This window comes from Oryzias melastigma, linkage group LG17 (genome assembly GCF_002922805.2).
Source record: "Oryzias melastigma strain HK-1 linkage group LG17, ASM292280v2, whole genome shotgun sequence".
Taxonomy (NCBI): domain Eukaryota; kingdom Metazoa; phylum Chordata; class Actinopteri; order Beloniformes; family Adrianichthyidae; genus Oryzias; species Oryzias melastigma.
In genome coordinates this window covers 14,654,860-14,680,982 of record NC_050528.1, presented here as the reverse complement: position 1 = coordinate 14,680,982, position 26,123 = coordinate 14,654,860, and the positions used below count along the sequence as shown (strand labels likewise).

Below are 26,123 nucleotides of genomic sequence, written 5' to 3'. Positions count from 1 at the left end.
CCCCTGCCTCTTATGCATCTCCTGTAAAGCTGTTCCAGCATGAAGAGTTGGATCTTTACACTCACATCCACTCTGCAGGCTGCACGTCACCATAGCAACTCTCTCCTCCGTATCCGAGTCTCTCTGGTTGCATCCTCCTCCTCCTTCACGTCCAACAGAAAATCCATACGAGGACAGAAACCAGAGAAACAGTCAATCCCCGCAGGACTCACAGCGCTGGAGTTTGTCACCATCAAGATCCTGCCATTCGTCCACTTTGATTTCTTCATTTATTCATCACTGAGGTCTCTGTTGGGAGCGCCCACAGAAACCCCCACAAAGAAACTCTCAACTGTCTGTCTTGTTTTAAAGCAAATACGATCACTTTCAAATGATGAAACATGCAAATATGAAGCTTTTCATGCAGCTTTAGGAGGCTGAGAAGAGTAACTTTTCATCTGATGGATGAAATTATCAGAAGAGAAGCTTTTTGGATGTTTTCAAATAAAACGTCATTAAAAGAATGGAACAGCATCTATTCTTTAACCATGTCTGCAGCTGCAGGAGCATCACTTGTTTCTGAGGTATATAATTTAAAATGAGTCTCTGCTGCCACCAAGTGGAGATTTTAATAAACTACAGGATGCTTGAAGTCCATCTGTAAAAAAAACTAAAGTTCTTTCCTGCCTCTACCTGAATTTGCCCAATTGTGTTTTTTTGTTAAATGAACGCAAAAAAATTCTGATTTTAAGTCACGTCCCAACATCAGAAGTTGATGAATTGTTCACCATTAACACATTAACACCTTTAAAACAGTTTTTAATAGTTTGATCAAAGTTTGGTGTTTATACGTTCTATTGATTGAAACTGCTGATAGCGATTGGCATGATTAGCATCATCTTTTTTTGTTTTAAACACCAGCGCTCACACAATACTGTGCTCACAGGAAGCACAAGTGCAACTTTGCAGAGTTTAAAAATTTGGTGGAAGATGAGCTCTGAGCCCCTTCCTGTTTGCAATGGTGATGGACAGACTGACGGATGAGGTTAGACAGGAATCACCATGGACTATGATGTTTGCAGATGATATTGTGATTTGTAGTGAGAGCAGGGAACAGGTGGAGGTGGAGTTAGAGAGGTGGAGGTTTGCCCTGGAAAGGAGAGGAATGAAGGTTAGCCGCAGTAAGACAGAGTACATGTGTGTGAATGAGAGGAACCAGAGTGGAAGAGTGAGGTTACAGGGAGAAGAGATAAAGAAGGTGGAGGATCTGAAGTGTGGAGAAGAAGACCAACTGAACTCCATCTGATCACACTTTGTTTTAGAACACTTTCTAGGTAATTTTGCACTTTAGCTTTTAACTTTTAGGGCCATTTTGTTCTTGACATAAAAAAATCCAACGTTTACCTTTGCATGACATCATTTTGCAAAAATGTTAGCAACACATACATTTAGGCTTTTTATTTGGTAAAGGAACATACAAAAAAATAAAAGAAGAAACAGGTCATGAAAGGTGGAACCGGTCCCGCTAAAGGCTGGGTTTTCTTTACAAAACAAATACGGATCCTATTCAACATCTGCAGACATCATGTGACCTTAACTCCTGTAAACAGTACAGATGATCGGCTCTGATTGCAGATACTCAAGCATGGTTTCAGCTCAGCAGACTCCAGATGGTTTGGGATCATCAGCAGGTGTGTGGCTCCATTTCCGTCTCTGTTTCTTCACGCTTCTCTGAAGAAGAGATTAATCAGAGCCTCCCTCAAACTGTTCCAGATACTCTTCCTTCTGTCTCGCAGTGTTTTTAGCTCAACAAATCTTAGCATCTTTGGACTCTAGGCGGACACGTTTTTTAGAAATCTTATACTTAGTTATAATGAGAAAAATATACGAGTCTTTGTTGCTGCAATTATCTAGTCGCAGCTGGCAACTTTTGCAGCCAGTTTTGTTGCCATACTGACAGTTGACATTTTAGTGGATCTTTGTGAACTTGAGGAAATACAAGCCTCAGGGAATGGAGAGCAGAGGATGTGATTCTGGAGAACAGATTATCATGAGAGAACAAACCCCTGCATAGGATGTACCACTGGACCATTCCTGGCTGAAGTGGCTGATATCAAGAACCAATAGAAAAGGCTGGCCTATACGGGGCAGCACAGAAGCAATGATCCTGGCAGCTCAGGAACAAGCCCTGAGCACCTGAGCAATAGAGGCTCAGTGGCCTTGTGGTAGAGTGTCTGCCCTGAGAGTGGAAGGTTGTGAGTTCAAGTCATACTAAAGACTCTAAAAGTGGTGCCTATGGCCAGTAGAGATGGCAATATCGAGCTCATTTATCTTCCATGTATATAACATTTCAAACCAGCTAAAAGTGAGCTGTACCAAAAGTAAAAGCAGGAACCTCCTGAAGCAGCTACATTTTTTTGTCAAACAAGAATGTTGAACATAAATGAAAAAGACTGAATATTTTAGGATTCTATGAGAGTAAAGGCTTATCAAATGTTTACACAATCTATTTTTTTTGTTTTCTTTTAAAGAAACGCTTAAGAAGAAAAAGGCTTCTTTAAAAGTTTCTGCCACCGCATAAAATTTAACTTTTACTTCTATGACAGTAACTCAAAAATATTTCCTTACTAAAGTGCACACTTTTAATTGATGGACTGCCTGGATTCTATTTTTTGCTTAACATTGTTTTAGGAAATTAAAATTGAGCTCAAACATTATGTCATTTTTACATTTGAGAAGTTGAAATCAGCATTTGTCAGGTTGAGTAGCTCAACCCTGCAGCTGAAGCACTCCCATACCATAATACTCCTCCTGCATGCCACACTGGTTGCTATTCAGAGTGTACGTGAAGACTTCTGCTGGAAAATTTCACTGGGAATAATGAGGCAGCAGCACACCAGGTTTGTATAAAAAATTAGACCCCTTTTTTATTGTGTTCTCATATATAAAAGAAATACAAAAAAGAAACATCGACACCGGGCGAGTCAGGAATTCAGAGTTAGGCGGGGGGGCGGGGATGGGAGGTGGCCGGGCGACATAAAAATGGGGAAATGAAAGGAGTCATGTCTGACAGTCTGAGGCCGTGAGCGGAGGATGACCGGACTCATCCTCCCAGCATCCACCTCTTCACCCCCCCACACACAAACATTCATGAAAAAGCAGAATTGTTCAACTCCCCAGGCTCTTCTTGTTGGTTGAGTTAAACCTCAGTGGGCTTTCAGCTGAGACGCCGGTAGTGATTCTCACGTTTGTCTGTGAGACATTCATGTTACCCTGAACCCTCAAAGACACTGGATGACTTTCTTTTGCCTGTATGGGAACAAAGTTTGTGCTCAGCGGGTTGAATTTTGTGGGAAAACTTTGTGAAGCTTTATTTTGAAGGATAATGTGTAATATGTGCTTAAAATCTGCTCATCCTTAGAAAAACTGTAGACGGGTCTTGAAAGAAAGAAATCTGCAGACGACACGGAGGGATCACACTGAGACCTTAGACTTTTACCATGAAACCAACTGTGCAAAAGTTTCTGCCCCCCCCCTTGATGTCCTTTCTTTTGCATATTAGACACCTAAGTAAATTGCCACAATGTAACTCAAAGAAACCCAGAGTAAATGCAACATATTGTTCAGTGATGTTTCCACTTGAAGCCTAAACCTGAGATAAAAGTAATTACCCCCAAATTGAAATGAAATCTCAGAACAGAACAGTTAAACATGGTGGTGGTAGTTTGATGGTTTGGTGTTTATTAATAGAACCATAAATTCTGCTTTTTGTTTGTTTGTTTATTTAAGAATACCTGTCATCAATTCATCAGTTCATGCTCAGGAGCATTTGTGTTCTGCCGCAGAACCACAACCCCCAAACACCAGGAGGTCCACGTCTGAATAAATGTTCTGGAGCATTTTGGTCAAAGACTGAATCTCAATAAGATTCATGTCAGAAAAACCTGCTTGTAATTGAATTAAATTCAGTAAAGACGAGGATAAAAACCAGTTTGGTTGAGGGTTGTACATTTTTCATATGACCATCTTTTCTTTTAAAATAAATGATTAAATCATCATTAAAAAAACACCTTGGTGTAACTCTTTATTTTTTACTGATATATGACAGTTTTAGTAAAATTGTTCAAAATTAACCCATTTGATGCGTATGTTAGGTTAAGGTTATGACTTGTTGTCTAAAGTTTCACCAGATGAAATCTCTTAAATGTAAAAGAAAATATCCTCCTTAAAGGGTAACCAAACCAGGAAGTTGGAGGCTGACTCCACCCACTGCCGAAATTTGAAAATCCAGTCAGAGGGGTGGAGCTTGGGGGCAGGACTGTTATCATTAGGCGTGTTTGAGATGACCGGCGCTGCGCAGATCGCCTGGATTTGGTGCATGTTGGTTAGTTTCTTGCACTGACGTCAAATGTGCGCCGTCACCAAGTATCGCGAGAAAGGGGCGGGTTCAGTGCGTCTTCCTAAGCCAGCGCAGCCAAAAAATAGGTACTGCGCTGGCTGCAGGCCGCCTTGATGACTACAAAACAATGCATTGTGGGAAATTGAGTCCACACAGTTCTTGTAGTTCGGTGTGAAATAACTGGCGCTAAATGAAGGACATCGGTGTATTTTTTTACTTTTTCTGGCAGGTAGTGAATCACTGATGAAAAAATAAACAAGATTTCAAATAATCTGTGGTCATATTTGTTATTGTTGTCTCTAAAACTTAACTTTAATTTAATTTATTTTATTTATTTGGGACAGTGCACATGCAATGAATCCTGCAGCTATTTTATTAACAATTTTACTCTAAAATATGTTAAAAAATAATATAAAATACACAACAGCACAAATCATCCTAGGAGGAGTGGCATATTAACTTTCAGCCGAATGTTAAAGACAACGCCCAACTCCTTGCTCTCGTACAGTCTCGTCGTTCGCCCTCATCTCAAGCGCCTTTCTCCGCCCCCTCCTGCAGCAGCTTAGTCTCGCCGACGATGCAGGCGAGGCGCTGGGGATCTCAAACACACCTTTTACTGGAGCAGATCATGATGTCAGACTTCTGAAACATGGTTTGGCCAATCACAAAATTCAACTGTAATACATCAATTCAAGCTGTAGGGGGCAGCACACAGCCATTTTTTGGACTATATTTTGAAGAATTAAACAGTTTTATTTCAAATTTCCAAAATTTGGCAATGACCAACAAACAGCACTTTTAAAGCCCCATTTATAGAGATCAACAGCCAAAAAAAGTTCATTTACGGTTTGGTTACCCTTCAACCCTTTGACACTGGATCTTAAGTGTTTATGTTCTTTGATTTACCGTAAGTTTTAAACGTTAACGCAATCAATGTCATTCCAGTAGATTCTGAAGGAGAAAAGCGGCGCAATTTACTGGAATCTACTGGAATCACGTGGATCGCGTTAACTTTTTAAAATTACAGTATGCTAATGATTTTGTGTTTAGGCATTACCGGCGTTAAAGGGTTAATGACTATTTTAACATCAAATGTATTATCAAGAGCCAGATCAGTTTATTAGGTCACCTCCAACGTAAGAGGACTTGTTGCTAAACTTCTCAACCTTCTTCTACAAGTGTGGTTCAATCCATTATACCTGACATCTGTTCTGTGGGCGGAGCTTAATAAACATCATTGTATCATGTAGCAGAAATGCACTCAAATGGGGGTGTGGCCTTATCAATGACATGTTTGGTCATCTCTAGAAAGACATTAAAAAATCTTCCATTCTGGTTTGTTCACCAATTTTCCTACTTTTGGTACGAGTTTGGCAAAGATGAAAGCGACCTTAGAGTTTATCTATGTTTTACATGTTTATGCTCCAGCTGTAATGGTTCAATGGTTAACCCAAATATTGTGTTCATTTTTAGTTCAGGAAGTCATTGGATGATACCATGTGTGGCACCTCATCCTTCATTTTGTCTGCTCCTGCACAGACTCATTGACAAGACACTTTCTTGTGTTGTTTGACCCAACCTAACCTTTTCCAAGGTGGAGTTTAAGATCAAAGGCTCCACAAGCTTATTGTAAGAATAAAAATGGGGCTAAACCTTCATAAAACAGAACATTTCGATGCATTACAGGGTTTGGTTTCATATTTGCATTGGTCCGGACCACTGTGAGCATCTTCAGTAGCTCCTTTGGAAAGCTTGTTGCCCTTGTGCTGTCAAAGTTCTACTGAATGAAGAGTTTTAACTCATTTGAGGCTTACCATGTGGAAAAGTAAAGCTTTCTACAGGACAAAAGAACATTGAGGGAATAAACCCAGACGATTACATCATCCATTTAGGTTTAACTCAACCAGTAAGACCACTTCTGCCTGAAAACCCGCTCTGGCTCCAAGAACCAAAGACCTCCCTCCTCAGGACAGCTCAGTCTTATCAGTGCTTTCAGTGTGATGACCCCCTCCCACCTCTGAGCTACCGGGCGCTAACAACGTCCTCCGGTTGTAGTGGTGGTGGCCCTTCATGATGCCCGAGTTGTTGTTCTCATTGAGAATCTGCTTCTGCTTCTGCCGGTTGAGTGACTGCACCAGGCCGAGCACCACGGCCGCCAGTGAGTACTGCCCTGTGATTTTCCGCGGCTGCAGGATGAGCGGGTTGGGCTGAACCCGGCCCAGCAGGTAGTGTGTCCGTATTTTGCCCTCCTGTTCGCTGATGCCCTTCACGTAGATCTCGCCGCGGTACTCGAAGGCGAAACCGCGGTCTTTCAGGATCAGGTAGGTCTCCTCGGGGACCTGGATCTTGCCGCTAACGCCTGTGCTGTCCATGCGGCTGGCCAGGTTCACCGTTTTCCCCCAGATGTCGTACTGAGGTTTCTTGGCTCCGATCACGCCAGCCACCACGGAACCATGAGCCATTCCTGCCAAACATCATCATATGATTAGCTGTTAAAATAACCCAGGAGATGAAATACAACAGTTTTAGGGCCCAACCAACAGCCCAACCCCTGGTGCCATACTAGAGTCTGCTTGACAGCAACGTATAGTTTGTTAATGTAAGGGATAGTGCCGGACAAGATGTGCATTATCCAAAATTAATACTCAATGCAGAAGCATTGGATGGTTGCTTCTGTGAAGTCCACTTAGTTCTGATAATGCACACTTCAACGTGCATTATCAGAAATGAATAGTCGATGCAGAAGCATTGGATGGTTACTTCCAAGAAGTCCATTAATTTCTAATAATGCACAGTTAAATGTGCATTATCCAAAATTAATAGTCCAAGGTGGAAGCATTGTAAGGTTGCTTCCATGGAGTCCATTAATTTCTGTAAATGCACACTTCAACGCGCATTATCAGAAATCAATAGTCAGTGGACAAGCTTTGGATAAGTTGCTTCCATGAAGTCCATTAATTTCTGTTAATGCACACTTCAACGTGCATTATCCGAAATTCATAGTCGACGCAGACGCGTTGAACGGCTGCCTTTGTGAAGTCCACTCATTTCTGATAATGCACACTTTAACGCGCATGGTCAGAAATTAATAGTCAATGCAGAAGCATTGGATGGTTGGTTCCATGAATTCCATTAATTTCTGATTACGCACGTCAAAGGGGATTATCCAAAATTAATAGTCCAAGGTGGAAGCATTGGATGGTTACTTCTGTGAACAAGCACCAACCTCAACTGCAGCAGCAAAGGAAAGCAATATATAAGCTGATTGTCCTGCAGCCAATCAGAGTAGATTATTCACCCAGACCATCGTGTAATTGCTTCAATCCTTCTGGAACCATTCTTAGGTACATTATGATTTCAGTTGTCCTTCAATTCATTAGGACATATTTATGTTAATATATGAAGTTTCAGTGTTTTGAAATGTTCCCTCCAATGATTTGGAAACTCAGTAGGCCGGAAAGAGAAGTGATGTCTAGAGAAAGACACGTAGTTGTGTAGACTGTAAACATCTATAGACACATATCGGTGCTATAGGCTAACTGAGGTTTCTTATAGCTTTGATGTACCTTTATTTATGCAGGTAGGTCGACTGAGAACAATTTCTCATTTACAACGTAGCTGACAGACAGACTAAGAACCATGTTCATATTAGCAGAGCCTTGGGATGGAGGGCACTGAGATGGTAGATACTAGCAATAAATCTGCTGTCATGTTCCTGGTTCAAACAGATGGTGTGTTATGAAAAAGCCCTTACTTCAGATCTACAAAAAAGACTGGTAAGACTGAAAATATCATGATAACAAATAAGGAAATACTCTTTCTTTTAGTGAGTCAGCTTTGTTTTGTTATGAGCATAGGGACATTGAAAACATTTGCTATAAACTAGGCTTCATTAGAACAAAATTTTTGATTCTTGAGTGGATTTCCAGTGGGCCCATTATTTACGCCGATGGCAGAACAGCTACAGAGGTTGAAATGCATTATGGGACATGGTTTTCTATCATAAACTAAAGCTTAATGGCCTCACCATAAATGGGTGCATTAATGGATCTAGTCGGCAGGTAATGTGGACAAACAATTATACAACCCACTTTATGGTTTTAACTTATAGTATATTCTCAGGAATCTGCAACTTTTCTCTCATAATTTTGCAGTAACTCAGGATAACAGCTCACTGGCACAATTTGACTTCACATTTTAGTGGCGAAATGCTTGGCCATCCCAGCTCTAATGGGTGGAAATTACACCCAAGACTGAACCTACTCGGATCTTCTATAATAGGTTCCATTATGATGGCATAAATCTGTCATGATTTTACCAAATTCTGCTTTAATTCAAATGAACTGGAGATATTATTTTAACAAGTCCTCTCACTGTGGTTGGCATTCCAAACTACTCCCTCTAAAACTTTAAAAGGTCTAGATTAAAAGCACACAAGAGTTTTCTACATTTTTTTTTTTTTTTGCTTTTTAATTAGCTGTCGGTTTTGTGTTTTTCCAGCAACCTTCCTCCTTTTCCTGTTTGTTAAACTATTTACTAATTCAAACCTTTCATAGGAAACACAATATTTGTTGGAATTGTTTTTTGTTTGTTTGCTAAATACTGTTTAAAAATTAAGGAAATTGTAAGGAAATCTTACTAGTATGTAGGGATGTCCCGATCAGGTTTTTTTGGGCCCGATCCGATTCTGAGTCATTTGATTTTGTGTATCTGCCGATACCGAGTCCCGATCCGATACTTTTATAAGACATTTAAAACGTGAATAAATTAAACAAACAGATTAGTGTTGTCCCTTATTTATATTTTAATAACCTTCTTTTATCATTAAAAACTTAAATAAAACACTTCTGTGAAGTAGCTTTAATAAACAAGTAAAAATACAGCAAATATAAACTAGGAAAAAAAATACAATTTTCTTGTTATATAAGTGATAATTAGTCATGTGATAAAGTTTAGTGACTTTAGCTTTAACATCTTTAGAGCTATTGAACATTTTTGACCAAATGTGATTCCTGTCCTCATTTAAAATTCTTAAAAATAAATTATGATTTTGTTTTAGCATAAAATTTGATGAGTGTTCATGAATAGCTGATATCATTATTAGTTTTAATTTATTAGTTGTATTTATTTAGTTATTTTTAAGGTTATGTGCTTATTTTTTAAGTTCTTAAGACATCACATTTTCAGTTTTATTACCACAGTAGTTAATTTTTTTTAACTGTTATTTCTCTGTCAGATAAATCAAACAGGCATATCAAAGGACAGCTCGGGTCCTAAGGAATTAATCACGGCGCTAGCATGCAGCAGTTAGCAGCTGCTGTGTAGCCATCTGTCTGCAGCATGAAGAGCTTCACATTTAAAAGGAACAAAAACTCTGTCTCTTTCTGTTAAAATGCCTTTATAGGTTGTTGTTTGAGTTATGACAAACCAATAGAGACACTTGCTGTCAGTTTAAAGCATTTTTAAAGGAGTTATTGATCCCGGAAGTTAGCTTTCTAGCTAGCTTTGTTAGCTTTTGTTTTGTTAGCCTTATACTTGACTTGCTGCCGTTTTCTGGTAATGATATTTTGTGATCTTTTCGTGACATGCAGACTTGTAGTGGAGTATTTATCCATAAAGATAAGATTAAATAAAAAGCTCTGATCATAATGAAAATAAATGAAATGTCCGATCCTGATCGGACAAAGGAGTCCGATTCCGATCGAGTCCCCAACCACGTGATCGGCACCGTTCCGATCACGTGATCGGATCGGGACATCCCTACTAGTATGCTAATACTATCGGTATCATATTTGTGCTAATGCTGAATTTAGCTAACAAGATTATGCTAATTCTGAAATCAAATAACAAAGGAACACTAGTGCTAACATCAGTTCATATGGTTATGCTCTATGATTTATAAAGGGTAGAGATGCTACGCTAGCCTGTTAACATAATTTAAGATACGTAAAGAGCTATGCCATATTGGATAGGGCAGTAAACAGTGAGAAACGGCTTAGCAGATACAGTAAAATGTCTAATTTTGGTCAGATTTTAAACGAAAAAAATGATCATCACAAAAATAATACCCAGGTCATGGTATTAATGTTTTTGTACGAAGTGCAACAGATGAACAACATTTCAAAGCACGTGGCGGCTGGGGCTGGGGCTGGTCGTGATCCTGGATTCCCGAGTTGGGTGGAATATGGCGTCTCTAGCCTTTATAACTCATTGACAGTGTTGGGTAAGTTTCTTAAAAAGGTAATTAATTACATTACTTTAGTTACTGGATGGAATTGTCATGAAACTACATTACTCATTACTTATTTTAAAAAGTAACTCACTGCTCTTTACTTTACTTTTTTTCACTAATGTACAAATTCTCAAGCCAAGAACAGTTAGCATCAACAAGATCCTCTTGTCTTTCATTTAACGCTATTTTGAAATCAATTGTCTTGTGCAAACTAAGAGCCACTGCTCAGAGATTTGGAAAAAAAAAACTGTTACACCAATTTGTATTAAAACTGAAACTAAGTCTTTTGAAAACCTAAAGAACTATTTAACGCCTCCAGCAGTTTGTTTCTCCTCCTTCAATGCAAACAGTCCTTCTGACTGGAGGGGCGGGGCTAGTGATGGGAATTCCAGTTCTTCTTAGAGAAATGTCTCTTCTGGTTTTTCTCACTAAAAGAACCGTCTCTTTCAGCTTCCAAGGTTGTTTTGTTGTTAAATGTATTAATTATCATCAACAATGTAAAATTATGCACAAAATGAATTGTTAATGTAAAAAATATTTTATTTCTAAATGTTTATTTTATGAACATGATTTTATTTATTAACTTCAGATAAAATGTAAAAAGAATAAGGATAACATTTTTTATTACAACTCTTTTCTGCGTTTTTTTAAATTTATGAATGTTTATTATATGGACATGCTTTTATTTGTTAACTTCAGATAAAATGAAAAAGAATAATGATAACATGCTTTTTATTAGTTAACTTTTGACTTAATATGCTGTATCTGTCTCTCCCTCGTGCACGCTCCCTGTGCGCCTGCAGGTGTTGTGAACTATTGCCCCTCCCCTTTTTGCTTTGCGACAAATGGTGCAACCTTTCACTTTAAATCTTTTACAGTCAATGGTGCAAACTCGTATTGACAGGTCACCTACAACTCAGAGTGAAAAAAAGTAAGAAAGGTTAAAAGAATAAATGTATAACAACTCCCAGGAAGGAGCCGGGAGCTGGTGTTGTGGGGCGGGTCTCTGCTGCTCAGCTGCAGCCCCTGGTCTCCAACACTGGAGCTGCAGATCATGGCGCGAATGCGCTGGTTACTTTTTTTTTTCCGTTTCCTTTCATTCAACTGAGAGAAAACATCAGAGTCTTCAAAACCTAAGTAACGAGGGTTTCTGTAGTCCAGAAATTTGAACTGTAATCCGTTACTTTCCCCCTGTTGCTGACAAAAGTAATGACATTACAGTAATTCGTTACTTTGTGATCCGATATCCCCCAACACTGGTCATTGTTGGGGGACTGTTGGTTCACTAAAACCAATGCCAGCACGCTAACAGAAACTTACAGTCAGCAAAAAAATTTAAGGCAACACAACAGCCATAAAATGAAAAAAAAAAAACACTATTAAAAGTGTAAACTGTGTAAATGACTTATACAAAGTTGATTCTAAAAAGAAAACTAATTGATTAAAGTTGTATTTGCAATAAACCAATTAAAAAAAAGAAAATGTGTCTTTTTCTGGTTCTTTGTACATTTTTCTTCTTTTTTCTCAAGCATTAGAAAAACATCAGACCCTTAAACATGCTTGTTAAACAAGCATAATAATTTAATTCAATATTATAATTTTCAGCCTAATTTGGTTAGTGTGTGAAGAAAAGTGTTAAGAACACAAAGCAGTGAATGGTGCAACGGTCTCACCGATCCTCAGCTCAAAGTTGTTGAAGGAGTGCTTGTTAATCTCCTGGATGCTCTCGTTGAGGGCGATGGCGAAGTCCGCCAGCGCGCACAGGTGACCCCATTTGTCTTCACACTGCTGAGGAAGTCAGAGGACACTGAAGAGTCAGCAGCAGCTGGAGGACCGGTTACGTGAACCTACAGCACTGTCACGCCTCAAACTCACACTCCACTGTGTTTGTCCAGAACGGCAGGGATTTTTAAGGTCTGATATGCTTCTCATTCTGCCGGAGGTCTGATAGAAAATGTCAGTACTGAGAGCATTTTAGTGTTTATTGATAAACATCATTACGAACTTTAGTCTAAAGCCTTGGTCCAATGCGATGTATGGGGGTTGACCCATACGGGTGCTGCGGGTTTTGGGACTGTCCAGGTTTCTAGAGGGTCTAATAGAGGAGTCTTGCAGTTCTCCAGAGACTCGTCATACCACCTTAAGGGACATTATGACAATGGACTGTATCACTTTTGTGCGTTTGGGTCATGTATCCTGAAGTGTTTGAAAAGTTACACAAAGTTATGGGAATTGATGCTGTCCTACGGTGACCCTACACCGCACTAGGATGGATCCCCACACAAACTACCTTCCAACTGGCCTCCTACGCAATGTGCATCGAACACTTGAGCAGCACCAACATCATTTTTCATTTTTTCAATACCAGGCGATGGAAAAAATGAAAAGGGATGGGTCTTGTTGTTCAAGTGTTCACTATGACCTGTTGGTTGTGGAATAACTGATAATGGCTTGAACCTTTCTGCTCTGTGGGTTAATCGAGCGGTCTTCAAATTTTGTGCAGGCCATCTGTCTGCATCGTAAAGATAGTTCAGTTGTTCACCAAGTATTGTGTGACTTTGATATTTTTTATGTGTCATCTGCCGGTTTGCCCCTTTTTTCAGCTTGTATCTATGTTTAAGGACAGTTGTGATTAAGGCTTAAATGTTGAGGCTTTGTAAGTTGTTTCCAGTGTGAGTCAGGAGATTCTTGTCAATGAAATCTTCAACCCTCACATTTCTTGCCTCCATCATCGTTGCTATCTTCCTTCCTGACTGATCCTGGTCTTCTTCTCTTTTGAAGTTAACTTTCAAACTGTCTTCTCATCCTGTCTGAGCAGCTCTGTGTTTACCATCACTATGTTTAATAAAAAAACATTTAAAAAGTTAATTTTCTTGACGGCTGCCTCCGGTCTCCTCTGCTTTTATTCCCATGCTTGTTTCTGCATCACTTGGTTGACTATTAAAGCGACGTTATCTTCTCCTGCTCTGATTTAATTGCGCCTGAATGAACAGTGAAGGCTTTAATATTCAGCTGCCACATCTCACTGAGCATCCACTGTCAATACTATTTCAGAAATAGTGCCAAAGGAAAACACATTAACAGAACCTCAAGCTTAGTTTAATGGGACCCAAAGCCCAAATGGAAAAACAGGTCTTTCATTTGCAAGCTGAATCGTTTCAGGTTTGTTCCATTTACTATTTTTTTTCTATAGGCTGAAGGGAGAACTTCCCCCGGGACAACTCTAGGAATTAATGACCCAAATCATGACTCCACTACCACCATGTTTGACAGTTAGACCAACTTTTATGGCTTTTAACACGTAAAGGAGTTTCATTGGTATCCCTTTAGCAAATTTAAAAAAATTTTGGTTCTGATTTTGCAGCAAGAATGAAGAAGTTTTGAAAGGTTTCTGATTGGAAACAGCTGTACTTAGGGTCTGTCACTACCTGATCGGTCCCCGGATACGCGAAATGTGTCAACTGCCGATAAAGCATTTTACAGCACTTGTCGGTCAAAGTATCTCTTGAGACGTTAACAATATCCACTTAAAATGTTTAGAATAATGTAAAAGTTTATTTTGATGTTGTCAAAAACAAAAGCAAAAAGAAAAGTTGTGGATCAGGACTGCACGATCCGTACTGCACGTGCAAACAAAAACAGATCATGTGCATGAGCAAAGTCTGACTGCACAGCTGGGTCTACCCGATCCCTACCCAGCATGCAATGTTTTCTTTCTTCTTCTGTTTTGTTGAACGCAAGTTTACTCCTCAGTATACGAGGATACTGACACTTTATTAGCTCAGTTAACAAAACTATTAATTAATTTGGCTGCAAAAGCAGCAGCAGTAGGCTGAAGGTCGTCTCCTCGGGGTAGAACACGTTCACTTCTCCTATTTCCCGTTGCCAACAAATGAAAAATAAAAACATTCAAACAGAGAGAATGACTCAAAGCCGTGTAGCTGTTATTTGATCATGCATTGTTGAGGTTTTTTTTTATAGTTTGTAATGACAACAGCCTACAATTATACTCTACATTTAGGCTACATTGTTTTATATTTCAGAGCTGTATTTCAGTTGGAGGAAGTTCTCCGTTGTTGAAGAAATCCTAAATTCTTGGGATCACTGAGTTCTCTGCTGTTTAAACAGACAGTCGGAAAGGAGGCAAAACTGTCCGAAAATGTTACTGGAAGCTGATGTTTTATTTATTTATGAATTTCAAGTCTTACAATCTTGAGGCAACAAACGAAAAACGCGCACAAATTACGGAAGCTAATGTCATTCAAACTGCTTAACTGTTGCAAAAGTTACACGTGTGGTTACTGATCGGGCAGACGGTACAGATCGGGTAGCATTAGGGTTGTTTCTCAAATACTGTACAGGTTTGAAATAGCTCAAGGAGGCTAAAGTCACTAAATTTTCATGACAAGAATTTCCAATTTTTATTTTTTGTCTGTAATCAGTCCAAACTTAATCCCACACACAAAGTTGGAACTGAATGACGTCTTTTACTTTGTGATTATTTGGAGACATTCTGAGTCCACAAGTTCACTGCAGGATTAATGTGAATGAATGAACCTCCATCTACAAAGAGTCCATAAGTACCAAACACTATTCAGTTTAAATCCACATGAAAATAGACACTAATTTGTGCAATCCTTCCAATTGTGTGTTTTAAGCCCAGAATGAGCATCTATTCTGACCTAATTGAGACTATATTGAGACGGGTTTGAGACTGGAGAAAAAATGGCCGACGTCTAAGATTTCCAGACATCTGCAAACCTCCTCATCAACATCTGTGCTCAGATTCACAACTGTTCACACCTTCACAGTGCACCCCCCCCTCCCCCCTCCAGAGTCACCAGAAGCCTCTGCTTTGGTGAGAGACATGGAAGCTGCTGAGACGCTCACCTGCTTCTCAGGTGACAGACCAGAGACGGCCATATAGGTGCTGCCAATTGTCTTGATCTTCTCGATGTCCTGAAAACGGTCCTCACCCAGCAACTGAAGAAAAGCACAGAAACAGATCCATTCAGATTCATCTCCGGATCTCAAACGAAGTCGGGCCTTGATCTGAGTCTTGAATAAATCATCTATTATGCTTCTAGAAACGAGAAATTACGACTGAAGCATGTCAGTTCCACAAATGATCAAAAACCAGCAAGGTAGAATGTCTTCATATGGCTGGGATGTTTCTGGATTCAAGACGGAATGATCTTTCTCCTCCATCCTGACCTTCCTCCCAAACACACAGCTGCAGGGAGTCTTCCTCAAGCCAGGGAGTCCCCTGAAGGAGAGAACATGTTTGTTTGGAGGGGAAAGTGAGCGTCTCTGCTGCTGCTCTGATCTGATCACTTTGACTTTGTCAGTCAGAAACTCGCTTCAGCGTGGAGGCTGATCAGGACCACACCTTCCTGCAGAACTCAGAGTCCTGGGGGAACCAGAACTTCAGCAGAGACGAGGAATCGCTCTGAATCCTTGATGCGATGAGCGCTTTCATCTCCATCCACCTTGTTTCAAAATCCAGCGCTTCTGTTTCTCTTTTTGGAAACAAGATAGCGCTTTAATGAGTTCTCCGCATGAGCCTATAAGCTTTGACACTTGCATGAACAAAGTTTGAGGGCTTTTCAGGACACTCTAAGTGACTAAGCAGCATAAAAACACAACTACATAAAACTAACTCTGTTTATTTATATTTTAACTGTGTTTTTTCCTTGTTATTAGCAAGATTTACAGTCAATTTTCTTAATTTAAAGCAAAACATTTTACAGCTCACAGCCACAGGATCAAATCCTTCATTTGTGAAGATTTTTTTTCAGTTGAGATTCTTTAAACAGATTCGAATCATGTTATCACATCGTATTTGAGTTTATAATGAGCTCAATACTGCAGGAATCAGATCTCCAGATCACCAGAACCCAGTAGATCACCTTTGGGATGTGGTGGAACGGGAGATCGGCATCATGGATGTTTAGCCGGCAAATCTCCAGCAACAGTGTGATGCTATCATGTCAGTATGGACCAAACTCTATCTGGAACGTTTCCAGTAACTTGTTGAATCGATGCTACCAAGGATTAAGACAATTCTGAGGACAGAAAGGGGCTCAAACCAGTCATAGGAAGGAAGACCGAATAAAGTGTCCAGTGAGTGTGGATAGAGATCATTTAAAATAGTAGATTTTCTTTTTAGATTTATAAGAATTTGTTGATGTCTTTTTTGTTCTCTGCCTGTTTCAGCTTTGATTGAAGTCCTGTGTGAAATCAGACAGATGTTGGTGAAAAAAAAGTCATTTTACTCTGATAACCTAACAGTCTCACCTCGTCAAAGTCGGCGATGATTTCGTTCAGGAGCCGCAGGCACTCCACCCCCTGGTTGTTCATCTCGGTCTGGGAGTAGAAGTCTGCGAATCCCGGGATGGAGGCGAACATCACGCCCACGGCGTCGTACGACTGGGAGTACAGCTCCTGTGGAGACGCCAAACCACACATGAGCTTCTGGTGCTCACTGACAGTCTGAACTAAAACAGTCATTAAGCTGTTGCTTGATTTTTTTTTGTTTTTAATTAAAACTTTTTAAAGATTTTTTTCTTTTGCATCTTAAACTAAAATGAACTTCAAATATTAAATCTGAATAAAACATGGAAAACATTTCAAAGCAGAATCAGTTTTTAGATTGTGTTTAGAATTTTAAACAAATTAACAAGAATTCAACAAAAATTTTCAAAGATTCATTATTGAAAAAAATATAAATATAAAAATTTTAACCCCTTAATACCTAAACTTATTTCCAGATATAAAAAAATGTCACATATGCTTTTGCTTTTAAGTAGATGCTAAATGTAGATTATTTAAAGCCAAACTGGTTTGTTGCATAATTGCAACAACAGGCATTAAGGGGTTAATAAACCAACAAATTCTAAAATAATACCCAAATTTAAATCAAACCAGGAAGTTCCAAAAGTTACAGTTCTCCCAGTGACCACTAGAGGCAGGTTCCAACACATTGGTAAACTCTAATTTAAACCCAAAAATAATCACATGTACAGCTTAGTGTTAAACACGTTTTATGTTTATTGCTTTTATTTCCATCATGACAACAATGGAATTAATTTCACGGACTGGCCTGTCTGAGGCTGAAGTTAGCAAAAAATAAAGATATTTTTAATAAAAAATGGTGTAAAACTGCAATAAAGTTTGACACGTTAATCTTCATGTTTTATTTTTGTCATGTTAATAACCTTAATGTAGAACAAATAAAGTATGGTTAGCAAAAAGTAGTCTATTTAAATGTACCACAAGCGCACTGAAAAAAGAAAAATGTCCAATCACCATCAGACTGAGTCAATCTGTGTGGTTGCCATGGAAGTGTCAGGAGGCTTTTATGAAGATGTATATATATAAAAATTCGTTCATAATTTTTCCTTTCAAGATGCCAGTCGTTCATTCTTTTCACCTAAAAGAATCTCTTGGAGGGGGTGGATTTATGAATTAGTTTGATGGGTTTTGGTTAGAAAAAACTGATCTAAGATAATTCTGCGTTCATTTAACTATAAAAGCTCACCAAACGGCTGAAACCCATTAATAGGCGAATTCACACACGAAACTCAATGAGTTTCATATAGATATACTAAAAAAAACATAATAGAACAGTAAAAAAAATATAAAATATGACAGAAATTCATTATTTCAAAGTTCCCAAATGCCTTTGATGTATGCAGAAAGACATGATATAGTAGCACAGGCGTCAGCGTTTCAAGAGTCTTTTTGTTGCACTTTCTGAGAAAAAAACTTCCCAAAATGAGTCTCTTGTTCTCAGTTTGTCTCCGAGCACTGCAATGCTCGTCTCCTCCACTGGGGGGCAGTGTTGATTCAGTGTCGCAGGCCTGCTGACATGAAACAGCGTGCTCCCCCAAACCAGCGTGACATGCACTAATTCATGGTGTCATTAGGAGAATATTGTAATAACAGACTGATAAACACACCGGCCAGCCGGCCGGCTGCAGTTCAACATTAGAAGTGAATCATTCAGCTGCAGTTCAGCCTCTGCACGCCTCCTAATGCAATTCCACACTTGTGGGAATGGGACTTTTGTGGGACGTCCTCCCAGATTATGAGCACGCTTAATGAGCTCAGTCAAAGCAGAAAGTGGCTTTTGGTGGAAAGCCTTTCATTTCTCCTCAAAAGCGTGTCAGTCATCGAGCTCTTCTCTCCACTGAACGCGCTTCAATTTTTCATGAGTGCAAACGGGGAACAAATCAAGGCGGAAAGTGGTTTCCCCGACGCTTCGGCAGCAGCTACCACGCTCTGTGAGATCACAGAAACGCGCCCTGTGAGGTTGGATGCCGGGGAGTGACAGGCACCAGCAGCGTTTTGCCAGACCTGACCGACTACGACCGCAAAGGATGGGGTGGTGAGGCTCCAGCAGCTGCACGGCCCCTGACAGGGTCAAGCTGTGGAAGCCGAAAGAGGAGGTGGACAGTTCAGCTGATCGCCTGGTCCCCCTCTCTGTGCTGCAGTCAAGGTGGTTGCCATGGTGACACAGCAAGCCTTGACTCAAGAAAGAAAAACCCAGAGAGAAGCAGCCACCACCCCTGCTGCTGCTCACTGATCTCAGTCAGTTTGAATGAGCGTGTTAGATAAATGCAATGAAAACACTTTTTTTTGGTACCCAAAAAAATCCCAAACTCAGAGATTTTTTATTAAGTTTTACGATAAAAGGAAACAAGTTGACTCTAAAGAGAGGATTTGTGGAACTAAAATGTTTTTTCGCTAAATATGTTTTCCGGATCTGTGAGGACGTGTTTGTCATGGTTTCTGTCTACCTTCAACATGTGTCTGGTTTGTTGCAGTCAATTATCAGTTATGTTTCTGTTGCAGCTCTTCCTCCTGTTGCGATCGCACCTGCAGGCAGCTTGGAACCGCCCTCAGTTTCAGATCTTTGGCACTCTTTTGAGGATGCCTGTAGACAACACGCCTCATGTTCTGTCTTTTTCCTATTCTTCTGCATTTCGTCTCTACGGAGGCTTCGGAGTTTCGTGATGAGTTTTGTGCAGCATCAATGCCGTCTCCTTTTTTGGACCTACAGTGATCACCAGATTGGCGTCTGGTCATCGTCGGACCCCCGGCCCATGTCAGCCCTTGTCAAGTGCCTACGATGCTACCATCTGATTTCTAACAATCGGATGGTGGCAGTGAGACAGCAGCACACCGGCAGGGGGGCAGCTGGGGGGTGGCAGTGTGAAACCACCTGATTATCAGACAATTTGGGGACTTTGCAGACCCCCCCATCAGTTGGACAACTTGGATTAAAGTGGCCACATGGTGGTACTTTGGTATATGTGACCATAGTCTAAAACACGTACATCTACGACAAAAGAGTCATAAATTTATGAGAAAAGTCATGAAAGTTGTCTGTTTTTTGGAGCTGTGTTAGAAGATGAAAGACGTAGGTCCTATAGTATTGTGAAGCTTTTCAAAAACGGTAAAAAATTGAAGATTGTGCTGACGGTTCTCCATCTCGCGGTTGCAGTTCTACTAGTAATAGCAATAAAGTCGAAAATTTGCGAGATTTAGCCATAAATTGGACTTTTGGAGCTGTAGATCTACAACTTTAATCTTGTTTTTTTAACTGTTACACTTTTTTTCTCATAAATGTACACGTTTTTTTTTTTTTTTTTGTAAATTGAACCAAATACTCCATGGAATAGGATAACTCTAGTCAAATGTTTATCATTATTGTGTTAGAAGGTGGTTGGCTTGGTGTCCAACAAACATTTAGTATTTGTTGTCTTCCTGAACAACCAAACCGTGACTTCCTGCTGTTTTTCAGAGTAAACGTCTAGGAGTGTAAATAAAAGTGCCATTCCCTTATCCCATAATCTTTCCGGGGAATGTCAGGCTCAGTTGTGGGCGTTGGGTTATTCCTGAGCATGGGGGTGTCACATTATTGATCCCAAACCTCGTGATCTCCACACGAGCTTCTGCTCTGCATCCTCAATCCCACCACAATATACAGCCTGATTAAAAATGTAACAAGTGATTAGGACTCAAAGCATCCTAATGGATGCATTTTTAATCGTGTTCTTTTAATTAGGAGCAGGCACAGGAGCAGAACACGCTCCTCTCCTGACATTCATAATTCAACAGCTGCTCCACCTTTGTTGGGTGGGGGCAGACGAGGACAACGCGGCCATCTGACTTCTCCCTGGGATAAGTGTCCTCCCCGCCCAGTCGCACCATCCGTCAGCGGCGAGTCGATGAAGCGCAGTAATGGAGTTTGGGAACCTGTGGTTACATTCACGAGGAGCTCCTTTCATTTCCACCTCATGAAGGTTCCCGTCAGCCAGCAGCTCCTTCCAAACGTCCCGACAGCATTTATCATTACGGCCGGCGCCTCATTAAAGAGGAGTCCTCACCAAAAATGACAGACTCTCATTTTCAAGGGTCATTAATCTTTCAATTCAATTAAAAGCAGCAACATTTGTCTTTTTGGTCCAGATTGAAATATCTACATCGTTCAACGTCTGTGTGACTTCATCCAAGTCAAATATTATCAGACATTTTTCACAGATATTGTGTGGTATGATTATTTGAATATGGAGTTCGGCTGCACACTGGACATGCGCTCCTCGTGCATGTGCGGCTTTTCTCCAGTTTCATCAAAAACCTGCTTCATAGGTTAATTGGAGTCTTTATGTGTGTGATGAGCACGTGGCTCTGCAACGGACAGGTGACCTATTCAGGTGTAGCTCACCGTCACCCATTAGTAGATGGGATAGGCTCCAGCAACAAAGTGATCCCGAAAGGTTCTGAAAATGAGTGGATAGATGGATGAATGGCATACAGAATTATTAGTCCAAGAATTTCTTGGTAAAAAATATAAAAGGTTGGGCATTATTTCTCGCTAGCTTGCAGCTCCTCACACCCCCAACTTAGGGGAATAACTCAGAAATGTAATTTTAGTCTTAAAGAGTCTACGCCATGCCTCTCTTAAACCTTTCAGAGTAAACTATATCCATATATATGATCATATTTTACCTTTGGCACACTAAAGAACAAATTATTTATAAAACTTGAGTTATTTTTGTGAACTCTTCTCCTACTCGGAAGTAAGATGACACGATCTCTGAGGCTCTGCCTTTCGCTCCTCCTCATGACGTCATCCTAAAGCCGGCCTCAGCAGCATGTCTGCGTTTCACCCACAAAAACTAAAATCCACATTTTTGCTAAAATGTTTGCCAAATTTCTGTCATTAGTAGCCCGGATGTTTATTCCAAAACTTGGGAGCTGGCCTGGAGAATCAGACATCTGTTGAAGACCAGCATTTCCAGCAACGATGACCTGTTAGATCTGATGGATATTGGAGACGAGAAACAATTGTAAGATATACTATTTTAAAAGAGTTTAGCCGATTGCTGTTAGCTCTGTGGAGAAAGTGTGTGTTTGTGTTAGACTGGAGGTGGTACTGACAGTGCAAACTCTTCCTGGAAGGGGCTGTTCTCACTTTATGACATCAGCTCGAGAGCACACGCTCATTTTCGTGGGTATGGGAGGGGCTGCTGTTAAGAGAACAGGTTTTTAGAGGATTACTCAGAAAAGCCTGAATGGATCAAATCATCACTTTGGGGTTCTTTATAGTGAGGAATGAACAGTACAATACACGTAAGCTAAAAAATGGGATTTTGCAATAGGCCCTTTAAATTATTTTAAATATGTCCTCCCTCATGAGAAAAATACCACATGCAAATGTTAAAACGCACCAAAACACATTTTTTATTATAATGGTTCTTTAAGGACACATTTACAGGCACTTGTGTTGACATTAGTTTGTCCAACAAAACTGTTTTTGAAACCAGCCAATAAATTCAAAACATTTCGATCCTAGTGGTGACTTACTGAACTGCAGCTGATTCCAGTCACTTTCATTTTTAGAAGAGCATAAATCTAGAAGCTCTTTTGTGTCATCGAGACAAATGTTGACTAACAATTCCTCCCTGCACAAACAACAAAGGACATGATCTTTTTTTAATTTTTTTTCTCCACGTGAGAAACATTTGTGCAACCTTTGAGACTGCAGGTGAAAGTTCCCTTTGCATAAACCTTCAAATTTGCACTGTTACCATGACAACACTCTACAGGGTGCTGCCTTGCAAACAATCAGAACAAACTGTAATAATTCAGACAAACATTCACATTAGCAGCTACAGAATGTAACAGAACATCAGTGTTTTTCTTGGATGACACTTTGACTTTGTGAGTTAAGCTCCACTTAAATCTGATATTTTTCTTTATGAGATGTACAACTTAAATTTCTGCTCACTACTGGGTCTAAAACAAGCAGAAAAAGTTCCACGCAGAAACAAAACCAACAGAATACGTGGAACAAAGAGAGGAACTTCTTCGAGCTTGACTCTTCGAAGCTGAGGTCAGCTGACTCACCGCTGTGACTGAGAGACAGCTGAATGTGTTCTCTGCTGACAAGCCCTTATTAAAATCAAATCAAAGCACGCCAGCAGAAAATGCAACAAAGATTTCCGGCTGGATGAACCGCCCAGACGATTCTCTGTGCACTCAGAAAAGCAGCTCCTCTGTCTTCTTCTTCTCCCTGAAGACCAAAAGGGCTGTTTTTGTCTCTGGCGTGCGGCAGCAGCAGCTAACCAGCTTCAGACTCGGTTGTGCTCTATCCATTTGCAGAAGCGTTTAATAAAAATGTTAATTTTACACACGGATAGCCGACAAAGAGGGCCTGCACTTGTTTCAGGGTCCATCCATCATCTTTGCCATTTGCCCTGAGACCGTCCGACTTAACACCAATTCACTAAGAGAAGGCCGAGGAGTAGACTGAAGGAACGTTAATAAACCAAAGGCCATTAGTCGGAACCATCAGCAGCTTCCACATCGATGTTCTATAGCAGAGCTTGTAGACCGTTTACAGTCAGTTTAACCTTCAAACTTCTGAGTAGAGCCCCAGAGCGGCATAAATTAGTTTGGGTCAGAGAGGAAGGCACCAGCATCTCAAAGGAATATGAGTTTGCTATGTGACATAAAAAAATCAGAAGTTTAGGAAATATCTTTTAATTTAAACAAAGAAGGTTTTCCAGTATAAATGATGTTTGATCAATAAGATCTTCTTTGTTTTGTTGTCCATGAAAAGCTTTCTTTAAAAAGTATTTTTTAATCCAAATAAGATCTATCCAAGAACAGATTTACACTGGATTCAGGATCTTGAAGAACCTGAGGGAGTCTCAATGGTGAAAATAAAGATGGATACTGATTGGATAATTTTTTTGACCAACCTCAAGTTAATTCTGTAAAAGGACTGAAAGGGATTGGTAAAGTCTGAGTTTTGAAAGGTCCACCCAAAACCCCTCCCACCTGTCAGTCAAATAACCACACCCCTCCTCATGGTGCAAACACATGAACTCCATTCAAATCAAGACAGAATTAAAGCTTTAATTATCAGAAAGGTTTTGGACTAATTTGGTATTCACTGAAACCAGCCTCCAATGGTCATTTGAGGAACTGCATCATTTGGTATTCAGAATTGTTCCAGTTTGGTAATGGAAGTTAAGAGCTTTTTCTAACAGATTTTTTTCTGACGCGTGGGTTTCCTACAGACCTCATTGTCCCGGTCCTTCTCCAGGAAGTGCCGGGCCACGTGGCTGGGTAAGATGTTCCTCAGCATGTTCTCGTTGTGCTCTCGCAGCTCCTTCATCTCGTTGATCTCCTCTTTGGCCTGGACCCGCCACAGGAAGTCCAGGCGTGCCGTGTACTCCAGCTGACAAAGCACACACACACACACAAAAACAAAAAAAAAAACGTAAGAAATGAAGAGCGCCTGATGCAGCGTTGCTCATCATTCTAAAGTTTATTCAATAGTGGTAGCAAGATAAATAACATCAGTATCAGATGACATGACTATGTTGGGGCTCATCACCAACATATGGAGGCAGACTACAGGAACAAGGTGAACCATCTGGTCCAGGGGTGCAGGAGTCCCCGTAAGCACTCAGTCTGGTAGATCTTATTGTTGAAATTACTAATAAAGATCGAGACTTCTTCAAGGAAAATGAGCATCGTCTTGGTTGGGTTGGCCATTCAAGGTCCAGATAAATAGAGATATCATGTGTAAAACAAGTCTACAAACACTTCCTGAGCAGCTTCATGTTCTCCATACTCCCTATATCTCTTCTGTATAAGAAGGTGTCGTTGATGGGTGCCCACTCTACTTCTTGGGATCTACCACTCTTTCTCAACCAAAATTGCTCTACTGGCTGTTGATTACCTGTTTGAGGTTTTAGTTATTCAGAAGCCGTAATCTTTCGAACCAGCAGATCACCACTGAATTGGGCCGAGATGGCTGGAAATAAAGCAAAGGTTTGGACGGCTGAGGTGTCCCCTTTTCCTTCAGGGACCATTCATCTGAAAGGTCTTCATCGTATAGCACTAACATTTATGTGAGGTCTTGGAGGTCTTAACTTCTGTTGTCATTTTGCAAAAGTGAAACCTTTCATCTGAAGATCTACTCTCTTACCTTTGATTGTAAAGCTTCAAGTCGTGTTTTGCACCTGTTGCAGGTCTTATTTTCTACTTGTCCTCCAGAATTTGCAGGGTAGCATCAACTTCTGTGAATGCTGCCAAGTTTAGATGGGCTGAAGCAAAAATCTGTTTCAATCCTATGAACCAAGTATGGGGGTGCAAAGCCAGAGGACAAGTACTGGTCCAGCTACATCCCAGGACCCTGAGCCAAGCCAAAGACCTGACCCAGCTATACCTCAGAGTCCTAAGCCAAGCCACAACCCTAACTCAGCTATACCACAGGACACAGAGCTAAGCTCAACATAAGCCCAAGAATAAACTCCATTCTAAATAAGATCTTCTCTGGATTGTCCATCCAAGAATCCTAATCCACAATCATTAAAATCCAGAAAATTGTTTTTTAGACCTTTGTGTTTCTATTATTTACACTTAAAGCAGCACATTTTTATGTATATTCTTGAGCTCAAATGATCAAATACGTCTTATGTTCGTACCATATTGCATGTTGGACTGCATGAATACGGTTTTTAGAAATAGCAAAGTGGTATTTTTGTCAGTGTCTTACCATACCTGATTCAGCCAATAAGCAGATATGGTGACTCATGGTGAGGTTTGAAAGAGATCTAAACCAGCTTAGCATCAGAAAATGGATAAATCAAATTGCTTGTGCTTTGGCCAGATATGCAAATATACTGGGAAACAATGAAGAATTGCTCTTCTAAAGTCCTATCTGTAGGAGGTCTTTCTAAAGCATAGAAAGCGTGTGATGCCAGCCATGATGCTGCAGAGAAAAACACTTTGGACTGGACTGGAAGCTTCAGCCTCAGTCTGTGGATAGAAGCCAGAGTTCATGCAGCCTATTAAACAACAGAGGGCTTTTTACTAGAAAAAAAGAGGAAACCCCTCCAAACAAAAACTGAAGCATTTCAAGCTGCAAAAATAAAAGCACTCATATGGAGTCGTGTGAAAGGGCGTGCTACTTTTGACTCAAGGCAA

General features: G+C 40.2%; 2 protein-coding genes across 2 annotated transcripts in view; both read right to left on the bottom strand.

The window, feature by feature from the left end:
• LOC112144307 (tripartite motif-containing protein 16-like) overlaps positions 1–26,123 on the bottom strand; it is a gene marked incomplete in the record, with an annotated part of 1,074,856 nt that overhangs the window by 1,010,385 nt on the left and 38,348 nt on the right.
• Positions 5,120–26,123, bottom strand: part of adcy8 (adenylate cyclase 8 (brain)) — a 111,073-nt gene continuing 90,069 nt past the window's right edge. Inside the window, exons 14-18 of the mRNA XM_024268655.2 lie at positions 24,208–24,366; positions 16,908–17,054; positions 15,501–15,593; positions 12,284–12,398; positions 5,120–6,842 (exon numbers count right to left, since the gene is read on the bottom strand). Coding sequence (XP_024124423.1) covers positions 6,343–6,842; positions 12,284–12,398; positions 15,501–15,593; positions 16,908–17,054; positions 24,208–24,366 — 1,014 coding nt within the window. The 3' untranslated portion in view covers positions 5,120–6,342. The remainder of the gene's footprint in view (positions 6,843–12,283; positions 12,399–15,500; positions 15,594–16,907; positions 17,055–24,207; positions 24,367–26,123) is intronic.